The sequence below is a fragment of the Strix aluco genome, chromosome 3, assembly GCF_031877795.1.
Source record: "Strix aluco isolate bStrAlu1 chromosome 3, bStrAlu1.hap1, whole genome shotgun sequence".
Classification (NCBI taxonomy): Eukaryota; Metazoa; Chordata; class Aves; order Strigiformes; family Strigidae; genus Strix; species Strix aluco.
The window spans coordinates 28410955-28434507 of NC_133933.1; the positions used below are offsets into that span (position 1 = coordinate 28410955).

The 23553-nt window shown below is 37.0% G+C and overlaps 1 protein-coding gene across 1 annotated transcript in view; it reads right to left on the reverse strand.

The window, feature by feature from the left end:
* Nucleotides 1-23553, reverse strand: part of KCNK2 (potassium two pore domain channel subfamily K member 2) — a 78917-nt gene that overhangs the window by 46504 nt on the left and 8860 nt on the right. Inside the window, exon 3 of the mRNA XM_074820632.1 lies at nt 16664-16781. Within this exon, the coding sequence (XP_074676733.1) occupies nt 16664-16781 (118 nt within the window). The remainder of the gene's footprint in view (nt 1-16663; nt 16782-23553) is intronic.

Sequence of the window (23553 nt, forward strand, 5' to 3'; positions counted from 1 at the left end):
CCAGATTGAAGGAAATTTTTTTTAATACTGTTTTTTCCAGTGTATTTAAATTAATTTGTATTAATATTACCAAAGACTGCCTCACAGGAAGCTCAAAACATCATGACTACAGAAAGACTTCAGAAGCATATGGCTCTACCACAGATCAAAAACTGAAGAGTGGAAAATTCTGGAGTTCGGCACCACTGAACTCAAATACTGACACCAGCTGTAACACCAGGCATGTCTTGTCTTCTCCTAGCCTCAAAATCATCCCTTTTCCACAAGGCTTCTCCCAGGTCCTGACCCACAGAGAACCTCTTCATGCTCCAAACCTCAGGCACATGCACAGGTGTTTGTAGGCTCAGGACCCAGCATTTTAACTACACCACGTCACATGCATTATATTTAAATGTTCATGGTTGGATATGATTCCATCTGACTCATGTATAGATTTACTAGCCATATGCATCAATGCTGTCAAATCTGCTTTTCTCTCTGGAATCTTCAGATTTTAATTTCACTAGGAATTTCTTTGTGATTTAGTGTTTAGCTATAAAGTTACAGATAGTGCCGTATGCAATATATTACGTGACAGATTCATTACTAGGGGCTCACAACTAGACTAGCCCAAAACCTACATTTTTAAAATGCTTCATGATAAAAAGAAGCAGCTCCAAACAGTGCCATTTTTTTGTCGCAAAGCCCCTTCCTCATTCAGATGCAGGCTGCAGCCTTCCCTGGCAAGGTGTTCTGTTAGTTCTGCGGTTATTTTCCTGGGTGAGTTCAGAGAGAGGACAGACAGAAAAGGAGACAAGAAAGGTGGGTGTAGATGAACCTGAGATAAAAAGGATGTTAGAAAAAGATGGGGAGAGAATGAGAGATTGCTGGAGAAAGTGGCCAGCACAGGATGAAGAATGCCCACTTGGGCTTCCAGACAACTCAGAGGAACATCCTCTGGTTATGGTAGGTGTCTCCTCTTTACAATTCCTCCAAAGGCCATATGCCAGGGAAAGGCATTACATCCCCAGAGCCAGATCACACTTTGCACTACTGTGTCCAGTGGTCCCTCATCAATAAAGCATTCACCATCTCAGCTGCTTTTTCAGCTTCTCCTGCTATAATTTTTTGGTGTTAGTTAAGCAGATCTCTGTGGGAGCATTTTCACAGAGAACTGCAGTTGAAGTTTCCATCCTCTCTCTGCGTGACTACTTAGCAACATGCTGTTCTAACAAGCAGCTGGTAATCTTTCACGTTTTCCAACAGCTTTCAATACTTCATTCCTCTATCCCATCATTAGAGATAGGTGCTTAAGTAGAACACAAGAATTATCTTTTGAAAAGTCTTGAACTTTCTGGATGAGAATGAAGTAGTCCCACCTTTACATCCAGCACATGAACCATCTTACTATTGCAGGAGTGCATGGCCATCCACTGGCAAGCTGCCATGACATACTTATAGCCCTTCTGAACCCCCTCACAGCATGTACCCTCAGCAAAGGCATACTGCTTACTACTGCATGCATTCTGGCTGGCAGGGAACTCACACATGCCCAAGACGGACAGGCTACTTTCATGATGGACAACATTATATATTCATATATATGCACATGCATTCACACATCTGTCAAACATACGGGTCACAAAGCACCACAGTTTAAAGCTTCCCACTCAAAAATGATAGGTTGGTTTCTCTCAGTCAAATACAAAACTTCTTGATGCTAATGAGAACTGAATATGGGTCCCATCCTATCATCAGTCTCTGCTTTATTGCCAGTTCTAGTGGAAAGTTCTCATGTTTCTTTCTTTGATTCCTACCTCTATTGCCCTATCATGGCTGCACAGCACAGGACAGGACAGGACTTGTTCAGACAGCCAGAGCCTCGAGAAGGGGTGTCTCTAGTGGAAACCAATGTATTACAAATTATTTTCCTGACTGACAAATAATTTTGATGGCTTCATTACGTTTTACAAATCATATCTCTAAATTCATTTATTCTAAATCTGATCTCTTATTTTCAGCATATTATGGAATTATTATTTCTAATGAGTCTCTATAAGTTATCACTCACATAGAAATATTAGACAACCACTAAGGTTGTGGTGCTCTATCAAACATAAAACATGGTGGAGGAAAATAAAAAGAGTAGCACAGATGGGTCTTTACACTTTCACTGTCAGTGCTCTACTTGATATTTGTCTGATGGTCCAGCAGCATACGATTATGGAAATCTCTTTTTAAAAATTGAGAACAATAAACATTCTTAAATGTTTTATTATAACATATTAAATGTTATAAATGTTTTATTAAAACATATATAAGTGGAGACATGAGTATCTCAGTATCTGCAAGATGGTTCAAACATTTCATAGAGAGCCCTAATAATAGTTCTTTTATAGTCAGGATGGTAGAAGAACATAAGTGGAATAAAACGATAGAAAAGCAAAATGTCTTTGAGTATCTGATACAACTAGAGAAACAACAGTATTTTGGGTAAATGAGGCCTTCCTCAGCTATGCTTAAAAAGCTCATCTGTTCTTCCAGCTGTTTTTAGTGGCTCTAGCAAAAGATAGTGCCTTTCCCTACAAATCAAACCTCTTCTTACAAAGAAGTAATCACCCATTATTGAATTCTAGTCATGTTATAGTCATTTTCTCCATCATAAAATTCTGTAGTTTTATCAATATGTAGTAAGACTGGCTCATAAAAGAAGAAAACCCTACAAAACACATTCTTACAAACTCTTAATAGATCACCAAGAAATATTGATCATAACCTACTACAATCTACTCCTTCATACAACCGTTCCCAGGTTTGTGAACTGCCTTCACTAGACTCATCTGAGAATTATTTTAAAGACAATTTAAAGTTTCATTTAAATTAATCTTTAAAATTCAAAATTTATTTCCCGTCTATTTCTTCTTCCTTGTTGTTGTTATTGATCACCAAGGGTGTTTAACTCTGTAAATCTCTCTAGTCTACAGGACCAAATATTTGCCATACTACATTATCACGTAGGTTCATCAAGCTCACTACCACTGGGGGCAATTGCCAGGGCTGGCTACTTCAAGGGATAGCAGAACATGGAATAACATAACATACCTCTTCTATTGAAGGAACTATACTCCTGCCTTCTTTATGCATCATTACTTCAGTGAAACAAAAAAGGTGAAGATACCAAATGATCATTTCTGTTATAAACTCTTACACATCAAGCTCCAAGACTAGGTATCTGCCATCTGCTGTTCCTGCAACTCCATCCTTTAAAATGGAGCATGATCCTCAGTCTTTGCAACACACTCACATTCCTTCACACCAAAAAATCTACTGCACAAAGTTCCAGACAAACTGATACCATACACTTGGACATGCAATTCAAGTTTCTCACCTCACCAGTGAAGCACTTCATGCAAACACTTGTCTCTCCTGCAATAAGTCAATGAAAATAAAAAGAAAGAAGGAAATGTTGATATCTTACCCTGTACACTAACCCAAAGTCAACTGATTTAGTAGAAAGATACAATTTTTTTTTGCTTTTTATGCCAGTCTTACCAAAACCACTCTATTAGCAATACTGCAGCTTCAGAAAGACCCATGAATCTTTTTATTTAACAAGACATCTAGCAATGAAATCTTTAATTCTTGCATTTCAATATCTTCACTCTTACCTAATCCTATTTTGAGATGAATATTCTACTAGTAGCAATTGCTCAGTTATAATGTGTGTCCATTTCTGATGGCACTGACTCATTTCTTCTCTAATTATTGCTGCAGAACCACACTGGTTACTGGTCCTTTCACTCGGTAAGAAAAATATAGCTTGAAGATTGCAAGATAAAAACACAGAGCAAAGAGTACAGATTAATGACTTCTCCAAGTCTCCACTGACCTATAGTGGACAAAAGGGACTATCAGTTTAGTTGAACAATCAAATCCATACTTCATATTTGTCTGCAGACATGAAAATTCTGAACAATTTAGCAGCAATGACTAATTAGCAGTCAAAAAGTCAGACAAGAGCATGTGATGCTTGCAAGTACAGATTTAAAAGCTATTTACTATGATGAAAAATTTATTAATAAGAATCTGTCATAAGTCATTACAAATTTATAGATGTCTCTTCATACAGATGATCTACAAACCATCTCACAGCAAAATAAGGTATTTCAGGCAAATACAAACCTAAATTACATTTTTATATAGCCTAAGAAAATACCACTTCGGGGCTCAGCTGAAGCTCAATAAATCCCACAATGAGACACACAAAAGTTAAAAATTTCTCAATCTTGACAATTTGTAATAGAGCAGTGAATCAGATAATGGATTCTTGTTCTGGTAAGCACATTTTCTCTGGCCAGTTCTTAACCAGACAGTAGACAGACATAGGCCAGAGAAGTTCTCCCTTCTCAGGCTGTTGAATTATACTCCCCAATTACACTGTCCAAAACGTGGAGCAAGGTTTACAGCCCCTAATATACCTCCTTTCACATCCACCATACTTTCTTATATCAGAGAAGCAGTAGAGCAAGCAGAGAGCAAAAGTTTCTTTGCCTTCACCAGGAGCTAACTCTTCCCAAATTCTAGCAAATGTATTTTCCTGCACCCTTTTCTTCAAGCAGCAATCATGGTTATTTATCAAAAGCTTAAATGCTGGGTTTTTTGCAAATAATCTGTGCTTTTCTGATCAGAGTGAAGTTTATCATGTGGTGCAATAAAAGCACAAATTGGTATCTCCAGGTCAGTTTGAAGAGAAGAAAAGGTTTAACCCAGCAACGATGCTGGCAGATTTCTAAAAGCATCTTGTGACATCAAATGTGTTTCAGCATATTTATGTCCAAATCTAAGACTACATTCAGACTGACAACATGACTTTACAGTGGGTGCCAACAATATATAATCAAAGACCTTTTTAAACCATTAAAGTTACTGAAGTTGTTTTCTATAGAGAATGTTATCTACCTAGAAGCCAAAGTTAGAGGCTCTAATAGCCTCTGTCATTACTTTATCTTATTTAACTAAAAGATTATAGAGCAAGATTAAAAGATCCACCATTACATTGAAAAAAGTTGCAGTGTTTTTAAGTTAGTCTGTTGTGGGTTTTTTTTAAATAGTATTCAAATATCACATAAAATTAGATTATACAAATTAGAAGTAGTACAGATCCTTAATCTGAGAGAACATCGATGCAGGAATTTTTCTGGACTGCAGAGCTAGGAACTAAAAATCAGCAATTTTAACTGTATATTGTAAGATATCTCCCTAACATGTCATCAGTCAAACTGAGCAATACAGACATTTGGGATACTCGATCATATTGCTACCATTATGACCCAAAATACTTGTTTCAAAGAGTTCGTGATCTAAATAAGCAAGACAGACAACACAACAGCAAAGAGATCAGAACAGTGGATGGCAAGCACCACACCGGTTCCACAATCATTTGTTTGCTGTGATGCATCACACCACAGAAAGCCTCAGAGACCTGTGAACCAAGGTCATTCACCCATCCATCCAAGTTTTCCTGAATAATTGTTTTGTGCCACACTACCCAAACAATGCAGGTAAACTGAGCAAGTCATTACTAATGCATGATCCAATGATATAATCTCAGAATGAGAGTCTGCAAAAATTACAGGTGAACAGCTAATCCTCACTATGGCTAGGGGGGGTTGAAGAGGTAAAACGATAAATAAAATATTCTGAATTTGGACAACAAGAAACAGCAACTATAGGCAAGAAAAGAGAGTTTCCTTCCTATGCAGTCTCTTCACATGGTGAAAGTTTTCCCAGGTTAACGAAATGCTAACAGATAGTGAAAACAATCTGACCCTTCAAGTTTTTACCTTTCCCAAAAAGAAAATGTTCCTGAACTAAAATAAGTTGTACAACTAACCACAGTGACAGAAAAGAGTTTATTTGTTAGCCCGAGAAGTACGGAGCATCATCAATCCATTCCTGAGTATTATTTAATTCAGAATATATGCCTGGAGAAAGGAAATGAGATGAAAAATCTATACAGCAAAAGGTGATGATAGCAAGGAAGCAATTATTCAGATGTTACAGCTGGAGCCTGGCTATCTGAAACGAGAGGGCTCAAGAGCAACGTACCCAATTCTTCCATTTGGTTACAATTTCAGGCATCCTCACAACATTCTGGCAGATAAGAAACATCACCAATGTTTTCAAATAATGTCATCCTTAACTATATACAGTCTTAACACTGGATACCAGAATTTAAACATATGTTTTATAGAAAAGAATAACAAGTTCTGTGGAATGAAAAAAATGTAGTTACATCCAAAGCATTAAAAAACACACGTTTGCCTTGATGGATTTTGTAAAGTATTCAAATTCAAGATTGGAATCCTTTTTCCTACTCAGACTGCTTGATACTTTCCACCTATTCATATAAATATTAAATTAATATTTCCATACCCACAGTATCCGAGCATACTGAGCTACTGATTTCAGATGGACAACTGATTTTGAGTGAGGATCCCTGCAGGTAAGGGAGACTAACTGGGACCATGATTAACATCAAATTCCTGTCCAACAAGTGAGGCTTGAATTTACACAGTTTGCATCATTGCTATGAAACATCCACAGTAAGGATGTCCAAATGAAGTAATGTCTTTTCTTTAATTATACTTGGCTTTCTCTAGGCTCTGGTTACTGGTCCAGAAAAACACATCAGAATCCCACAGAAGTGCAGAAAAGGGAGAAAAGTACATCTCTAGTAAAGCCACAAGAGTAAAACTAACTGCAGATTTGTCCCCACAGAACCAAAATGCCAAAAACTTAGATGCTAATCTCTTATTAACATCAAAGAGTATTACTAGCTGCTTCTCAAAAAAAAAAAAAAAAAAAAAATCAGAGACTGCCTTAGCTAGAATAGGATCACTTTCAGAAAGTAAAAAGGTGTTATTCTTCCTGATCCTGCTGAGTAAGTCCAGACTAAAATTTTAACCATTAGTATTCAATATAAAAACACGTTGAGATCAATTCATCATATGCTTTACAGACTAATAGTTGTCCTATCACATATTTATTTCCTTTTAGCTAGTATATAGCTAAATTGCCTTGCTTACATGCTATTTTTTTTTCACACCTGGAAAAGTATCTAACCATTCATTGGTGAAACCCACCATGACCAGGAAAGGGTAGATAATGCAAATATAGGGCTTTTCTGCAGTCACCTAAAATATGCATCCCATGAGTCCTTTTTACCACCTATCTTACTATTGACTTGCAAGTAACAGCAGCCTTGTGTAAATGTCTGATCCTCCTAAATGAAAAACTGAAGTCATCAGAATATAACTTTTATATTTGATTACACTTGCATCAGCAGTTCAAATCAGTTTTTATCACTTTTTATCCTCTTTATCTTAAGCACTGCATACACAGATTATATGCATGCTACCGTAGAAATAAACTTGTAGTCCTGAAAAATATGGATTTCTAACCCACACTGAGATGTGAGCTAGTACTTCGCCTGCAGTCATACCGACTGATGCAGATCTTGCAAAAAAGGATGACACCAGAGGGTGAGATTTTCCAAAGCACCAGAGGATTCAATACAGTAAAAGACTCGCTGAAAAAAGTTAATGGATTTTGTTAATTTCCCCTTTGTCTGTATTTCTACCCAGAGTCCCTTTTGGTTTTTCAGTTTTTTTAATGGAACCAAGCTGCTGGCAATAATAAGAAAACTATAAAATACAGAGAGCTCTCAGTGTATAAAAAAAAAGAAAAAAAACACTTTTATAAAATGATAATGGATATTCTCATGTGCTGTAGTGATACTTTAATGCTACTTTACTCCATAATGCTGGTGGCACATCACATCAGATTTTATACTACTGGCAGTCCATGTTTTCAATAAATCTTGAGACCCTTCCAGGCTATTAGTATAGCTTCCTTTTCATATTCTTTGGGGGGGGGGGGAAGTTGTTATCTTTCAAATATCATTGAAAGAGAATCCATCAGGTTTTTTTAATTCCAGCTGTCAGAGATGGTACAGCCCAGTTTACACACAAACTTTTGAGTGAATAGGAGGCTAAGAGTCTATCCTGGCCAACCAAGCCTTTTCTTCAGCAGAGCCTAGATCTCCAATTCAGTACACCACCAGAATATTCAGGCCCAGCTATTCCCCAGAAGCACTAGCCCCTGCCCTGTTCCAACCAGCCAGAGCACCAAGGGGCATTCCTGGGACTTGTGAGCAGACGTACAGTTGATGTGTATATTGAGTGAAGCCACAATACAACACAAGCAATCTTCTTCAGATCTTAGTTTCCAGAAAGAAAAACCATCTCATCCTACACTCAGATCAACATGATAGACAAACAAAGTGGGACTTGCATTAGGCAGGTTCTTCCCTGGTAGATCTGTCAAACTGCTCACGAAGAGATCTTCAAGTCTTCAGAACCCAGAACTTGTGCTAAAGGCACCTAAAAAGTGCCTTGCTTTCTAAAGTGATCGTAGGCAGGAGCTGCAGCTGAGATAATCAGCTTCACTTTCAGAAGAGGTTACAGTCCAACACACTACTCTTATATTGCTAGTCTCAACAACAACAACAAAAAAAAAAAATCTGGCATTGATTATGGTTGCCATTCCCTTTTTAAAAGCTGGTCCTGTTTAACAGCTCAACTAAACAGTAAGTGCAAACAGCTGTGAATAAAGCAGCACATAATGGTAAACAGCTTAACATGGTCAAAGGGGAACTTACCAACAGATCATCCTGATGGGATATACACACTACATACAGGTGCTTTAGTTTCACCTCTAAACCCTACACGCTCAGTGACTCCAATTTTGTTATTTCTTGTTTAGTAGAAACAAAGCACAAAACATTAACTTTTTTCTGTAATTTCCCAAATCCTGTGCCTCTGTTTGCTTATAGGATTTGAGGTTCTCATGGTTGGTTGCACTGCTCTTGATGCAATTACAAAAATAAACAAAAAGGGAAGCAGGAAATAATTTCATTCATCCTAGCATTCTGCAAACAGTGTAAGCATATTCAGCAATTCTTCCTGTCAGCCTTTACATTACTGATAACAAGATTTCATAACCTCGAAATTAAAATGGACATGAACGGGAGGCTCAGAAACCCTATACTGATCAGCCCATGATGAGAAATCTGAATAAAGAAAACAAAATCCGGTTCCATTAGCACACTAGCATTAACAGAGTAAGCTGTGAAAATTTCAGTGCTCATTTGCAGTGTAAATTGGGGACTGTGTTACAGCTGACGAATTGACATTTTCACTCCACAGCAAGACCTCAACAGAACTGCATTAAGTATAGTCTGTTGTTTAGGAAATTACAGAAGGTACAGACGAGTGATAGAAAGTTGCATACCTGGCAATTTGTTTTAACACAACTATTTGTTGGTTTTAAGGAAAAGGAAAATTATAAGGTCAGAATGCACAAGCACATCAAACTGCAAAAATGGTGCATCTTCCTCCTTGCTTTGCGAGGGCTAACAATAAATAGACACCACACCAAAATAAAACCATTGGTGCTGCCTAGCAGGAAGCTTATCAATGAAATTAAAAAGGCTTTTTTGACAAAACCAGTTTTTAATAAAATCACATTAATGTTGAAAAACATTCCAGGTGGTCAGAAAAAATATTTCAGAATATAAACATAGTTGGAAACTCAGTGTTACAAGAAAAGTAAGTAGTTGGCAGTGCTCTGATTCAGGATTAAAAGACCAAAAATGTGTAAAAGAAAGATCAGTGCAAAAAGTATATCAAGAGTGATATGAAATGTCACTGATGCCATCACTTTCCCTAAAGAGACAGCATCCCTTTATACCATCCATTGCCAAGTTTCTCATCCAAACTTCAGAACTTACCAGGTCAAAAAAACCTCCCTTGTACATTCACACTATTAAGAGGGTACATCACCCCAAGCTTTTTTACTATAGCTAATAATTTAAGGTAAAAATATCACCAGAAATATTAGACCCTTTCTGTTATGAATATGGCCCACAGAACATGCAGGTGCTTGCAATTTACCCTATACCTGCATGTCAGATACCTGTGTATTAAAACAGGTGGTAGAAAAAACAGCACTTCTCTGTGTAATTAAAGCTGTGTATCATCCCATAAACTTGCACTTCTTCAATTTCAGAGCCACCCTTAGCACTGTGGTGTATTCTAGCACGTACAGGAAAAAAAGTGGTCCTCTCCTTCTCTTAGTCTCAGTCATTTTGGTCAGTGATGCCCAATTTCTTTTCTTTGATTTGCTCATTCAGTTTAATTCAATTTTTCTGATATACAAGCCCTCAATGTCTCTGAGCTCTTCATCTAATATCATTTCCTTTCAGCTCTTCATCATGGTCCTTCTTCCACCACTGTTCCAGGTTCCGTAGCTCCCAGCAGTCTTATCCTAATTATTATTTCTGAACCCTGTACAGTCCAAGTGTTTTTTCTTCAGCATTCGAGTCAGATGAGCCCTCTTTCTTGTTGCCTGAACAAACACAGGAGAAAATTGAGGGCATAGTGGTAATACACTCTCTACTTACTGTTCCTGGGAGAAATAATTACAGAGGAAATCTTGTTTAGTTGCTACTGTCCTGGGAGAGAGTATGCTCAATTCATATGAAATATTTGGAGAATTTTGTTGTCAAATCCTAACAGGTCTCTCCACAGCACAAGTGAACCACTATTTGTCAACAGCCAATAACTGGGTCAAATTCAGACACTTTTTCACAGGATCAACAAAAGAAGCAAAGGAGATAGATTAGCATGGAACAAATAGAGACTAAAAAGCTATTTTAGTTCTAACATCTTCTATTAAGAAGAGCAGCATGAGGACTGGAAGGTAAGCACAATGCCCACCTAGAGGAAAGATTGAATTCTGAAGAGATCTCCGGGGGCTTTTTTCTAAATAAAATAGTTCTTTCTGTTGACATTTTATCAGATGAGGTACACATATTTAACACACTTTGAGAGTCGATATGAAACCAAGGTAAGGCAGTGGAAGTTTTTGGTGGAGTCCTCTGCAGAGTACGAGATAGAAGGAGCATTTCCACCTCATTCCCCAGTAACCTCTTCAGCATGTCTCTCACTACCACATTTTCACAGACCATAAATCTTAACCACTTTTTTCTGCATTGCTCTGCAGCTGATCTTACCAAGCCGTTATACTCAGCTTTGCCACCAACATACCCCTGCTAGAAGCTATATGAAATCTGGGCACAGGCTACTAGTGGAGGATAAGATCCATGACCTTGCCTTAATGAAACTTTACCTGTTGCTTTGGTAAGGGAACCAAAGAAGATTATTTCAAGTTGAGGAGCCTTGAAAGAAACAGGTCCTCAGAAGCCATATACTCCAATGTCCACCATGTAGTCAAGTTCATTTAAGTCATAGTCCCAAATGCAGATTTGAATACTGATATGATGGAGAAAATCACATATCAGAATATTTTACAGGCAAATGTATTTTACGATTTTTACTTTTAGGATTTTTTCACCAACGCCCTCCTCAATCACCTCAGCATTTGCACTTCACTCTCTTTTGCTTTCTTCTTCTCTCTTCCCTTTCAAATACACAAATGGAAATCCTACCATTCATAGTCTGATAAGCAAATTGGAGTAATCTTTTCAAATGAAATTTTTATGCACATCCTTGATAGCTCTGTTTCTTCTTTGGTGGCACAAACAAACAAAAAAGAAATCTCTTCTAACATAAGTATGTGATACTTCTTTTTCAAACTAAGGGAATAAATTTTTCAAAGTCATTTGCAATTTTCTATCTTTATGACCATCTGACATAATAGGTAACACATTTGATTATCAACAATATTTGTCTTTGTATAACATCAAACATATTTTGTATATTTTAGTTATCAACACATTCTTCTGTTACTTCATATTTCAAAAATGTAGTGAAATGGTGCCCAAAGGGACAGATTTAGCAGCAGGATTTTATCATTGTTTCAAATCAACACGCAGTGTAATAGGACTTTTTAAAATATCCTGCGCTTACAAGAAAAGCTTGTGTCCAGACAGTGGGAAAATGGCAGAAATAAGTATTCTTTACACTGAAATTGCATTTGAAGCTACATAACTAATTGCAACTCTGAAAGTGACAAATCAAGTTCAGATTCCTAGTCAGAAATACTAACCTTTTTTCAGAATCTTAGATGCTTGCTATTCACAACTGTACTCTAAAACATAAATATTTACAATCTGTTTCTTTTTTAAAAAAAGATTCACATCCCTTTGCACTCTTTAGTAATGGTTGCTAGGCTTTCAGACCCAAAAAACCTAACTCTATTATCATAGCTAGCTGCATGAAGCTAAGTTAAAGACTTTAGTCATGAGCGAACTTCTCAAGAGGTTCAGTTTCCAGTGCATATGAGAAGTTTGAGTTCAAAAATCAAGGTCTGGGGAAAAAAAGTGGAAAATGGCAAAAAGAAATTATGTGTTCTTTCTTTTTTGATTTGTAGACACAGTTATTAGCAACTATTGGATTTGAACATCAACGGGACTGCAAAGTATCCTCAAGTGCTAAGGTATTAATGGAGCTCTGTGAGCTCACCCTTGTGTAGACACAGCTCTGTTTGAAAGGATGCACTGACAAACCACAGCTACCAGTGAGGTTGCTGGTACTCCCAACATGCTCACAACTGCCAGTCAAGATACTCCATCTTCCAGGAGTCTGAATAAGTGCCCTTTCCACTATATGTCTACTTACAGTGCTTGAAAAGATCATTACAGACTGGCTGGAATAACAGCAGAAATAATACAGCTATTTTAGATGAACATCCATAGGAGTCTAGTAGAGGTTTCGATGATACAGTTTCTGATATTACAGTTGACACTACATTTTTTATGTGCTGAGACAGCAGTCATTTGGGAAGACAACTGCTAAGCTCAAGGCCTTGGCATGTCTACTTTGTTTATTCATTTTTCTAGGTGCAGGTCTCAAGCTAGCAGTAAGAGAGGTCTCCTTTCCTACCCTGCTGCCAATATAAAACTTTCTTGGGCCCTAAAATAGAAGTTGTTTTGGGGGAAGCGGGGTGTGCACTGGTTGCATCTGTATACCCATTTCTGACTTAAGCTACTTATTAAAGGAAATGATCTAGAGGATAAAAAAACATATGCAGCACCAACAATGACCTCTCAGAATAAAAGCAGGTGACAAAGATTATTTTCACATCTTCCTCAGCACTACCTCCAGCTTTATGATTGAGTTACCATTTTTTCTTGCTTTTCTTCCCAACTCTCTTTTTCCTTTTCTTTGGTCATGTGGTCTTAGAACACGACTGACTGGATAACGACATTTTCAAGTAGAAAAATAAGAGTATTTTTTGTGCTTTGCAGCATGCACAGTATCCCAGGGAACAATGCAACATTATTTTTCATAGTTTTGCATTCCTATTTCTCCCTGTTACCTTTTTCCTTCTTAGGGACTGTCTGAAACTGCGCTATATGCACAGAGTAATCACATAGTTTCACATTTCCTTGTTGAGATGAGGCATACTTGTTCTCGAAACACATCCACAACTGAGAACATCTAACTAAGCAAGCCAAACCTATAACCAGTGAGGTCCCTTCCTGAAACAAGTTTTATGCTGTTGCACAGTAATAAATACAAAGCCAAAACCAATCCCCTCAGACATGGGAAAAAAAGATACAAAGGATCTTTTCTAAATAAAGTCTGTGAAATTGTTTAACCCTGACCTCTCAACTAAATACACTTCTTAGAAAAGATCTAGTAGCAGTATGACAGATTATGTTCTATTAAAACTGAGTTTATTAATTTTATAATATGCACTGTAACATTTATTGGATAACATGAAGGATTACAAGAGAAAAAAAACTGTTAAATAAACACCTAGCATTACCTCTGCTTTTGTTAGCTGGCTTTGAAGCTCAATAGACTTACATGTCCCCATCACAGAGCCTTTCAGCAGCCTACAGGAGACCCAGAAGAGTAAGAAAATACAGATGGTTCTGGACTGCTGCCAACAGCCACCAAAATACATGGTCAATATTTTTCACTTAAATGTTCATCACTACTGTGATACAATAATAACAGTAACTGCAAAACAATAAGTTATTGCTTAGGGAAATGATAAAGGCTTTATTTATTATCCCCTCTCCCCAGGAGCTGAATACTTGTGGGATGAAAGTGCTACTGTCATTAAAGAAAGGTTTGGGAAACACTATCCATAAATAAACTCTTGGTTCCATGGGAATTTCATGGATTCTGAGATATCACCAGGAGGAGTGTGAGCTAAATGATAAAGTAAAATTATAGTAATAAGAGGTTTGGAAAGGTAGAGAATCTGCTGCAACACTGGAAAGCTATCATTTTCTCTAAATGATAGTAACCCTTTTTCCTTCTATTCAAGTACTTCTTACGGTATACAGTCTAAAGGACAGAGTATTTATAAACTGTATTCATATTTATAAAATCACTTTTCCAAATTATTTCTGGAAAGTTGTTTTATGAATTTATAAGGTTCAGTCTTTGTCCGTAGAGAATATCTGTAGTGTTTGGCTGAAATCTATGGCAACTCTCTGGAGATGCTCATAAACCGCATTTTTAGTCTCTTGAGAAATTAAAATATCATGTCACATGATAACCATATGCCCCCTAATTGGAAGGAAGGCCTTCATTTTCAAAAGGTTACTCATATATGAAAAGATACTGCTCTGAACACAAAATCATTTGATGGCATGTAAGATAAAAATACGGAAAAGCACACCCAACTTTTACGCTTGTCACCATTTTCCTGGGAATGTTACAACTCCAAGGGCTTTTCATGACAGCTCCACCTGCTGTCACACCACAAGCCCCATGAACCATCGGAAAAATAGTTCATAACAGTAAGACCATGCCAACCACACTACGACTTTCATGTAAGCGTGCTGTCCTGAGGTCCTAAGAAACAAAGCTCAAAACTGCCACTGACTGGGAGCTTCCCATCAGAAAGAGACTCTGATGAGAAACACAGTTACGCCAAAGCCAAAATATTTTATGGAAGATTTTTTTCCCCAGATTTTCTCAGATTTCTGTTCCAAAACCTGAAATAAATGTGTATAGTTGCCTAGTTTGACTTAATTCTGACTACTCTGGTTTTCAGAAATGACCTGAAATATTAATTTTCAAATGTAGTTTCTATTGGGTTATCTTGCCTCTTGGGGACAGCGGATCAGAGGCCTGGATGCCTTTGCAGATGCCCTGCTCTCCTCTAAGTAGGACTCATGCATGTTTTGGTAGAATCAGGTCGATAAATTAAATCAGGAAACATTTCGATTTAGAAAAGCCTTAAGTTTTACTTGGAAATAAAATGGTGAAAAATGTTCCACTGCTTTAAAATACCCTTTGAATCATTTAATTCCTTGAAAACTTTTCGTATGTTAACTTTTATCCTTACTGGGAACTGAAACAAATAGTAAGCACTTTCTACAGGACCATGGATACTTACTTACCACATAAAGCTTTGTGCTGTCAGAAGAGGATAACATAAGACTGATCGTAAAGCTCTCCTTTCAAAGTTCTTGCTTTATTTGGTTATAATCTGTTAAAATTACATTTTTCAATCCTTGTTTTTTCATTACTTTGTGGACCTATACTATAAAATCAGTAAGTTTGTTACTATTCTCAAGGAGGTAAGAGTCTGCTCTGTTTTCACTAAACCTGGGTTTCAGTTACTCTAGATGTGGAAAAATATTACACATAGACACAATTTATACATATATATAGACATGTATATACTGAAACACACAAAGAAAATATAGTACTTATGCACTTCTACATAAAGAAAGAACAAAGGTACATACAACACCTGAACATCCTCTTCCATCACAATATGCATATAAATATTATGTAGAGGTAATTATTGTAACAATGCTACAATTCCTTATACATTTACTCTCATAATGTAGGTCTTAAATTTTTCTCATTTGATTTCTTTTTCAAATTTCCATCCACCTTTATGGATGCCCCTGATGTGATCTGTGAGCAACACTACATCTTTGAACTGTATACCATGTGCACTACATTGTAATCAACGGGAAGAAAATGAAAGATCCAATGCTGCTCCTACTCACACCTGCTCAGAGGGGCAGTGGCTCTTAACTGCAGAAAGGATCCAGAAAACTCCCCAGGCTTGTGAGCACAGATAACTCACCCTACAGCTTTGGACTTCTCTGAATGCAGCAGAAGCCTCCAAGGAAGCCTTGAACGTAAATCTGCCTATAAATCCAATGCTCATAACTGATTAAATTAAGCTGAACTTAAATCCTTATCATTTTCTCATCTCTTTCAGAATTTAGGAGAAAACAACAATATAGGATGTGATTATACAGACTTGAAATTCCGTACATCTCACTCAAGACTTAATGCATATGTGCTTTAAATCATGCCCTATTTAACACTTGTGATTACACAGTTGACCAAATTCCCCCCAGAAAATGTTTCCACAACGTCTTCTAGTCATCTCTTTGACATATACTGCAACATTTTTGTTCTACAGAAGAATCATTTACTTAGCTAGGGCTCCTTACAGACAGCTATTATTTCTGTCCCTGCAGCTAAAAAGTAACTCCCTACTTTTAAACCAGAAGATTTGGAAGATTTACCATTAACAAATATATGCACACACTGGAAATCAAAATAGTTTCAGCTCATTTACTATAAAAAGATAATAAGCTGTGTCCTACCTATGGTGGTAATAACAGTGCCAGCAAAGAAGAAGGAACTTCCCAAGTCCCAGTGACTGTTCTGAGTAGATGTGTTTCCTAAAGGTATGATTCCTGCATTTATTGCTGCCACTACTTGCTGCAAGTTTAAAAAGATTTTTGTCAATATTCATGAAAAAATTATATTAATATACATTACACAGTAAATTGATTAAATCACTTATTTAATCCAAGCAATAAACCAGAAAAGGATCAGTGTTGCTCTGCTCAATTTTTATCATTCAGTCAGGCTACAATTTAATCTTCAGCAGACACCCTAAGCACTTCAGCACACAGCAGAGCAGTAAACTCCAGACCATTAAGGAGAAGGCAAAAGCCGCAATATCAGCAACAGCATCACCTTAGCTAGATGGCAAACACAATTATTTTTACTGTTGCAACTATTTGGTGAAGAAAAATATGCATTAGACAAAGATCCACAATGAAAGTTTCCCACAATATTCCTCTATTGAGTTAGGCAAGCAAATGTACTTCTTAAAACACAGCCATTTTAAAACTCAAGGAAAAAATGCCCATGTATTGTTTTGGATCAAATAAACTCCAATTAATTAAAACACTTTTGTAGAATGAATAATTCAATAATTAAAGATTAACAGTTACAGTTATAAAACTTCCACTGTATTAATAAAAAATGCAGAGTCAAATATCAAATGTGTGTAAGTTTATACAACTATATACTTTCATAAATGTCATTCTTGAAAAATTCCATTCTAGCAGTTAAAATGAACAAGCTTGGCACTAGTGACATTTTCATACGACTTGAGAAATATGAAACATTTCCTACTTCAGCAGTGTCACCTACTGTAAATTTTTATCACAAAAAGTATTCCTGTTTAGTCACATCTCTATTGCAGATATATACCAGTATTTCAGTTAAACAGTACACATCAAGAAAAAGTATTAAAGTATTTTTAAACTTGCAATAAGTATTTTCAGGAACGTAAGTTATCATTTCATTTGGAAACTTTAAAACAGAACTTATTTCATAACCATGATCCTTATAATAATAATTGGTGGTTAACAAAAGAACAACAGAGGAAGCAATACTGCAAAGCTAAAATGAACATTTGAACTAACCAATAGTTTCTGCTTGGCAAGTTGTCCAACAATAATTATGCACATAAAGATATTCAGCAATAGGGCAGACCAGAATGATTTTCCGTGTGGGCAGTCTATTGCAGAGGAACAGTGTTATGCAGTAGCAATAATTTTTTCAATCCCTAAATACATCAATAATTTGCAAATGAAAACATTTTTGTTTTTAAACGGTGCCCAGGGAAGATCTGGACAGAAATTACAAAATACCAATGCTGGATTAACCAGGCCATCGATTTTCCATGACGAGATCTCAACTTAAATCCACCATTTCCAGTTTGCCATTTTCAAAGCTCAGATGCACAAAGTAGCCGTTTTAAAGTCCACAGCTGCATCTCCACAGCCACAGGGATCTTGCTGCCACAGCAAAGCCATTTGCAACATCCAGGATGGTCAACAGAAAGCCAGCTGGGGCATCTCTACATAGACTTTACACTGTTTTATCTTCTATACCTTCAACTGTTTCCATTTCAACTTTTTTTTAGAAACCAGAAAGGCAGACATCAAAGGTGTGGAACTACTGAGGGAGGAGAAAGGATGGGGTAAGGGAAGAGGAAGAGTGTTTAATTTTCCTGTGGGTTGGAAGAATAAAGCTTCTTCTACATTTGTACAACTTGACAACAGTAAATACAGCAGCACTGATACTGACAGGCGTTTACATTACTGTAGGAAGGGACACATCAGACTAAGCAGCATGTGAAAACCATCCCTTGTACTGATTTTATAATTTATACAATACAGATATTCCTTTGATTTATAAACCCCAGTGTGCTGCATTATAAAGCCTACCAAATACATTTTGAGTACTGTTTCATTTCAGTGGACTAGGAACTTTCATCACAAGCCCATGTACCTGCAAATGGGAACATGCTCTCCGGTGAGGACATCATATGGTAAAGCACTGGATCAATATAATTTTATGGGACCGTTCATGTTTTATTACAGTTTATTGTACTGGATGAATGCACTACCCAGAGCAAGGCACCTGTTTAGGCAGTCTAGCAAGACCAAGTTTTATACAGATCCAGATGTAAAATGTTTTCAGAGCTTTACATCATCCCTGCACATTTCTGAAGCCATACTACTTCAACATCTTTTATATGAAAGATGTCCCAATCTAAACTGCTCTAAGATCCATTACAGCCATGCATTTCCCAGCTGCACTATACTGTACCTACAGACTTCCAGGAAAAAAGATACAACTTAATCCAAAACGACTCTGTTGGGTCAGACTTAACAAAACACAACAGATGGCTACAAAAGACAATTAGCCACTATTATTATGGCTCTGATTTTAGCCAACTACTAATTAGGAAAAGACTCAGGGCAAGTAGGCAAGTGATGCTTTCTCTTCATACATCCTCCTAGCTACTGACGAAGCACAGTTTTAGGGACTTTCTGAGTGGGAGGCTGAATCTGCCTCATGGTGTTCAGATTGGTTTGGGTGGATCATTTCACCATGAATTTATCTAACTACTTTTGGAGCTCACTTGTATTTTGGGAGCCAAGCCATTCTGTGGCAGTAAGTTCTGCAATTTACTTGTGGATCATTTAAAAAACATTTCCCTTTTGAGATTTTTTTGTGCTTCAAAGTAATTTTATAAGTTCTTCTATTGTGAGAATAGCAATTTATTTGTCTCCAAGAAATTAAATGATCTTATGACCTATCAGCTGTCTTTTTTCCAAATTAAAGATTTTTTTCTTATTAAATATTTGCCAATCTAAATAAATCTGTTGAATATTGTATATATAGGTAATTTTTTATTGTCAGTATTTCTCATTGACTTTCTTTGTACCTTTACTGATTTACCTTGTCGATTGTTTTACACAAAGTTTTAGTCATAAAGGGCCAGATTATGCCTTCGTCATCATCATTACTATTATTATTAATAATATTTTATTTTATTTTATTTCAATTTTCAAACTGTTCTTATCTCAACCCACGAGTTTTACTTTTTCTCCCTTTCCAATTCCTCTGCCCATCCCACTGGAGGGGCAGGGAGGAGGGAGCAAGTGGCTGCCTGGTGCTTAGTTGCCAGTTGGGGTTAAACCACGACAGTTACTAAGTTTCCAAACACATACCATTATGCTTTCTTCTGCACTGTTCCCATGTTTGGGAGTGTCCTGGCTTTGGCTTTTTTTTTTAAGGAGCCAGCCTTAAATACCAACAAAGCCAGAGTCTTCAGTAAGAGTCTTCTTTACTAAGAAGGATGAGAGTTAGGTAAGGTTGCTGGTTTACTGAGTTCAATAGTACTATCTCATAAAGTCTTTGAATGTTGCCTGCAGATTTTTTGGGAGCAGTAACTGCATTTTCAGTTCTTTGGATTAGAGGACATCTTTTCTTAATTTGGTCAGTGCCTATGGGTAGATCTTCATTTAAGAGTATTCCCGAGCATAATTTTAAAAGAAAATAATATATAACATAACTTCTACCATATGTACATTTCAGGGCACTAATTTCAGGGTAGCATCTTCCTTCTGACTACATCCACTGCACAAACTTACCTGAAATATTAGAAATTAACATTTCCTTAGTCCAGAATAAAAACCCAGGCTCATGCAGCTGGTTTCCACTAACTTCACTAAGGGCCAGGAGCTCACCCTCAGTGTTCAAATAGCATGCTACTCATTGTCAGTGCTGTTAGATTGAACTTTTTCTGTCACTTTATTCTTGGTCTTCAGCCTTTTTTCTTGACCAATGCCTTACTTCTAGAGCAAAAACAACCACTTAATTTGTCACAAGTTTGGCATGTCATTCTTTTCTTCCTTAATAATTTCTGTCACTTGAGCCCTTCAGCTTATCCTAACTTATACAGTAGCAATAGTAACTGTGCATTTTGAATCTCAAAACAGTTAGAATCATGAAAACTCTATATAACCTGTGTATTTATCATATGTTGCAGCCTGTAAACACTTTGTGTAACTCTAACATGGGAATTTCTTGACTTTTAAAAAATTACTTTAGAGTATTAAAGTTAACTTACAACCTCAGTGGCAAGTCTTCTAGTTTTTCATATTTTTATTCCATATACAAACTAAATTCTGACTTAAAAATCAGTTTCATTTCAGCACTACAGAACCAGTCAGCATTAGAATAGGGATGTGGACAGTTTCAGTTCTTGAAATATGTAGATTATTTCACTTGCCTTACCTTCTTCCAGAGCCTTTGTCTGCTAGTTGTTACATATGAGATGACTGAGGACTGAGCAGAGGAAGGGTCACCCAGCACATGGCACCCAATCAAGGCCTCTATGTGCAATGATTTTAAGAATAATATTACATGGTTACAGTAAAAGTAATAGGTTTTTCTTCTTTAATTGTCTTTATAATGGTGAAAATTTGGGCTTTTTTGATAGTAAAGAGAACTGAGATAAAATTTTCAAATATTTAAAAACTTTAAGAACTTAATTCCCATTTTTTAAGTTATGTGGATTCTTAGGCTAGCTCTGTACTGTATCTTAGGATAGGCATGAGTTGTGTCTGAGTGTAAGTCCTAACTTGTACTACACCAAAACTACCTGGCTTTACACCCATATTTGGGAGTAATCTTTAGTAGAGCATCAGAGAAAAAAGGCAGAGATGCTTGAGCCCAGAGTGGATAGGCCAGGCATGACCTGCCTTACTTTCAAAAACAGGACCTGAGCTCCAAAAACACATAAGCATTGCATTCACACTGTACTTTTTTGCTTGAAATCAGAACACTGGGAAAAGGATAGTGACAATATAAAATATTATTTTAATTGAATGTCAGCTTTTCATTTCCTATATAATTTAGAAACACTTTCTGGTAACTACATTGCATGGTTTTGTATTATCACATCCCTGCATTCACACAGATATCTGTCCGTAGAGGCCACACTGAGCTACCCTTCCAGATTAAGACACAGAATTTTGTGACTTTTTTCTGTCAAAATGAGAGATAAAACAGCCTTTCAAACAGCACAGTCATTTTGTCAAAACAGAAGACAATTCTCCCAGAGGACCTCTGGTCCTCTGATCCTGCAGGAAGTCAATGGAGATGACTGACAAAAGCCAGCCTGTTGGCCATAGAGCTACATCCACTAAGCAGGGGCCCACAGGGCCACAGGAGAAATATAGAGAGGTTATAAACTGAGAAGGTTAGCCTCTGGTAGTCAGCCGCTGTCTCACACAGAGATCAGGCAGAACTATGTACGTGTCAAACCAGTCACCATAATGCTCATCTCCTTGTTCCACACCAGGCTCTGAATACATGCTTTTGTACCACCTTCCAGTCACTCCACTTTTATGAAATGATGTAACACAATTCTTCATTACGTAGCAAACAACTCTCCAGCCTCCAAAAGCACATGCTTTTGAGCCTTGCTGTTGAAAGAAATTGCAATGATGTTTGTATTCTAATTCTGCGACTCCATGTTTTTCTTTTTAGTTTGTATAACATATGACTGTAATCTGCACTGGAGACTCGTACCCAACATGCTGAAGAATTCAAGAACTCTTTTCACCCTATGTTCACAATCTAATTGAACTAAAAACATGTAAAAACATACTGAAATGCATTTCTATTTCTAAATATGCATTACAAACAGACTATGTGCATAAATCACGTGTGTGCATACATATATATATGTATGTATATACATACACATTCAGGGAAGAGGGCTTTTCTTTGCTTCTTAAGATTAAAGACTGGAAGAATTATGCAGACAGCTGCTCAGCAAAACTGACTTACTAATGAGTCATATCTGCCACCCTTTCTAAAACAAAAGCTGTCATTCAGATGCATTCAAGCTAGCTAGGTTCTAGGTCCTGTAAAACTGTTCATCTGAAGTACCCTTTAAAAGCCCCAACATAAGAAGCAGCAAAAAAAGTTAGAAATCAACCTGCTTGAACAAAGAAGTGATAAGGGCAGTTAGAATTTATTTATTATTCTCAAAAAAAATCGGTATTGCTCTTATGCTCATGAAGGATAAAGACTGTGCTTAAAAAAATTCCTTTTGGTTTAACCACCATGTAGAAAACAACTACAGAAAAGGGAGCTGTCCTGTCACTGGAGGGAATGCTCCCAGGGAACAGAAAGTTTGGCAAAAAATTATTTTCTACCAGGAGCTAAGCGCAGAGTCAGAAGAGGGCATCTGGCTGTAAGAGGACAGCAGGAACCGGAGCAACCCTAAGCGACGACTGAATACAACTCATGGGCTTCTGCAGCCCATCCGGACTTGACCACAGCAAGTGGGTATCTGTGTGGAGGACAGGGCTGGATAAGGTTATGACTGAAAGTCTTTCACAGAGATCTTTTATTTAATAAATATTCCTCTGATCTGGAGGAACAGATAGAATTTGGGGGGCTTTACTGTGGAAGGAGACTATAGCATCTGAACATTTATTTCTGACAAGAGTGAAGCAGAAATGAAATACTGGGGTGAACACTACACTTACAGACTCAGCGAGAGGAGAAGAGAAACAGGATCTTACTGTACCAGTTAGGAGTACCTGTATACTTAAAGTTAAGAATACATAAGCTCGAGCGCTTTGATAGACTTTACTAAGGACAGACATGTGCATAGGGTAACAACACAAACTACAGTTCCTGCGCTTCACGTTTAAACTACTTTCAAAGTCATTCATCTCACGTTGCTTTGAAAACACGATCAACAGGCAGTTCTGCTACTGGTATTTGCAATTTGTCATGAGCTTCATGTCTGAAATGCAGACAGTACATTAAAAACTGATGTAATGGTATTCTGGATCCCCAGATAAATAAATAAAATGTGCTG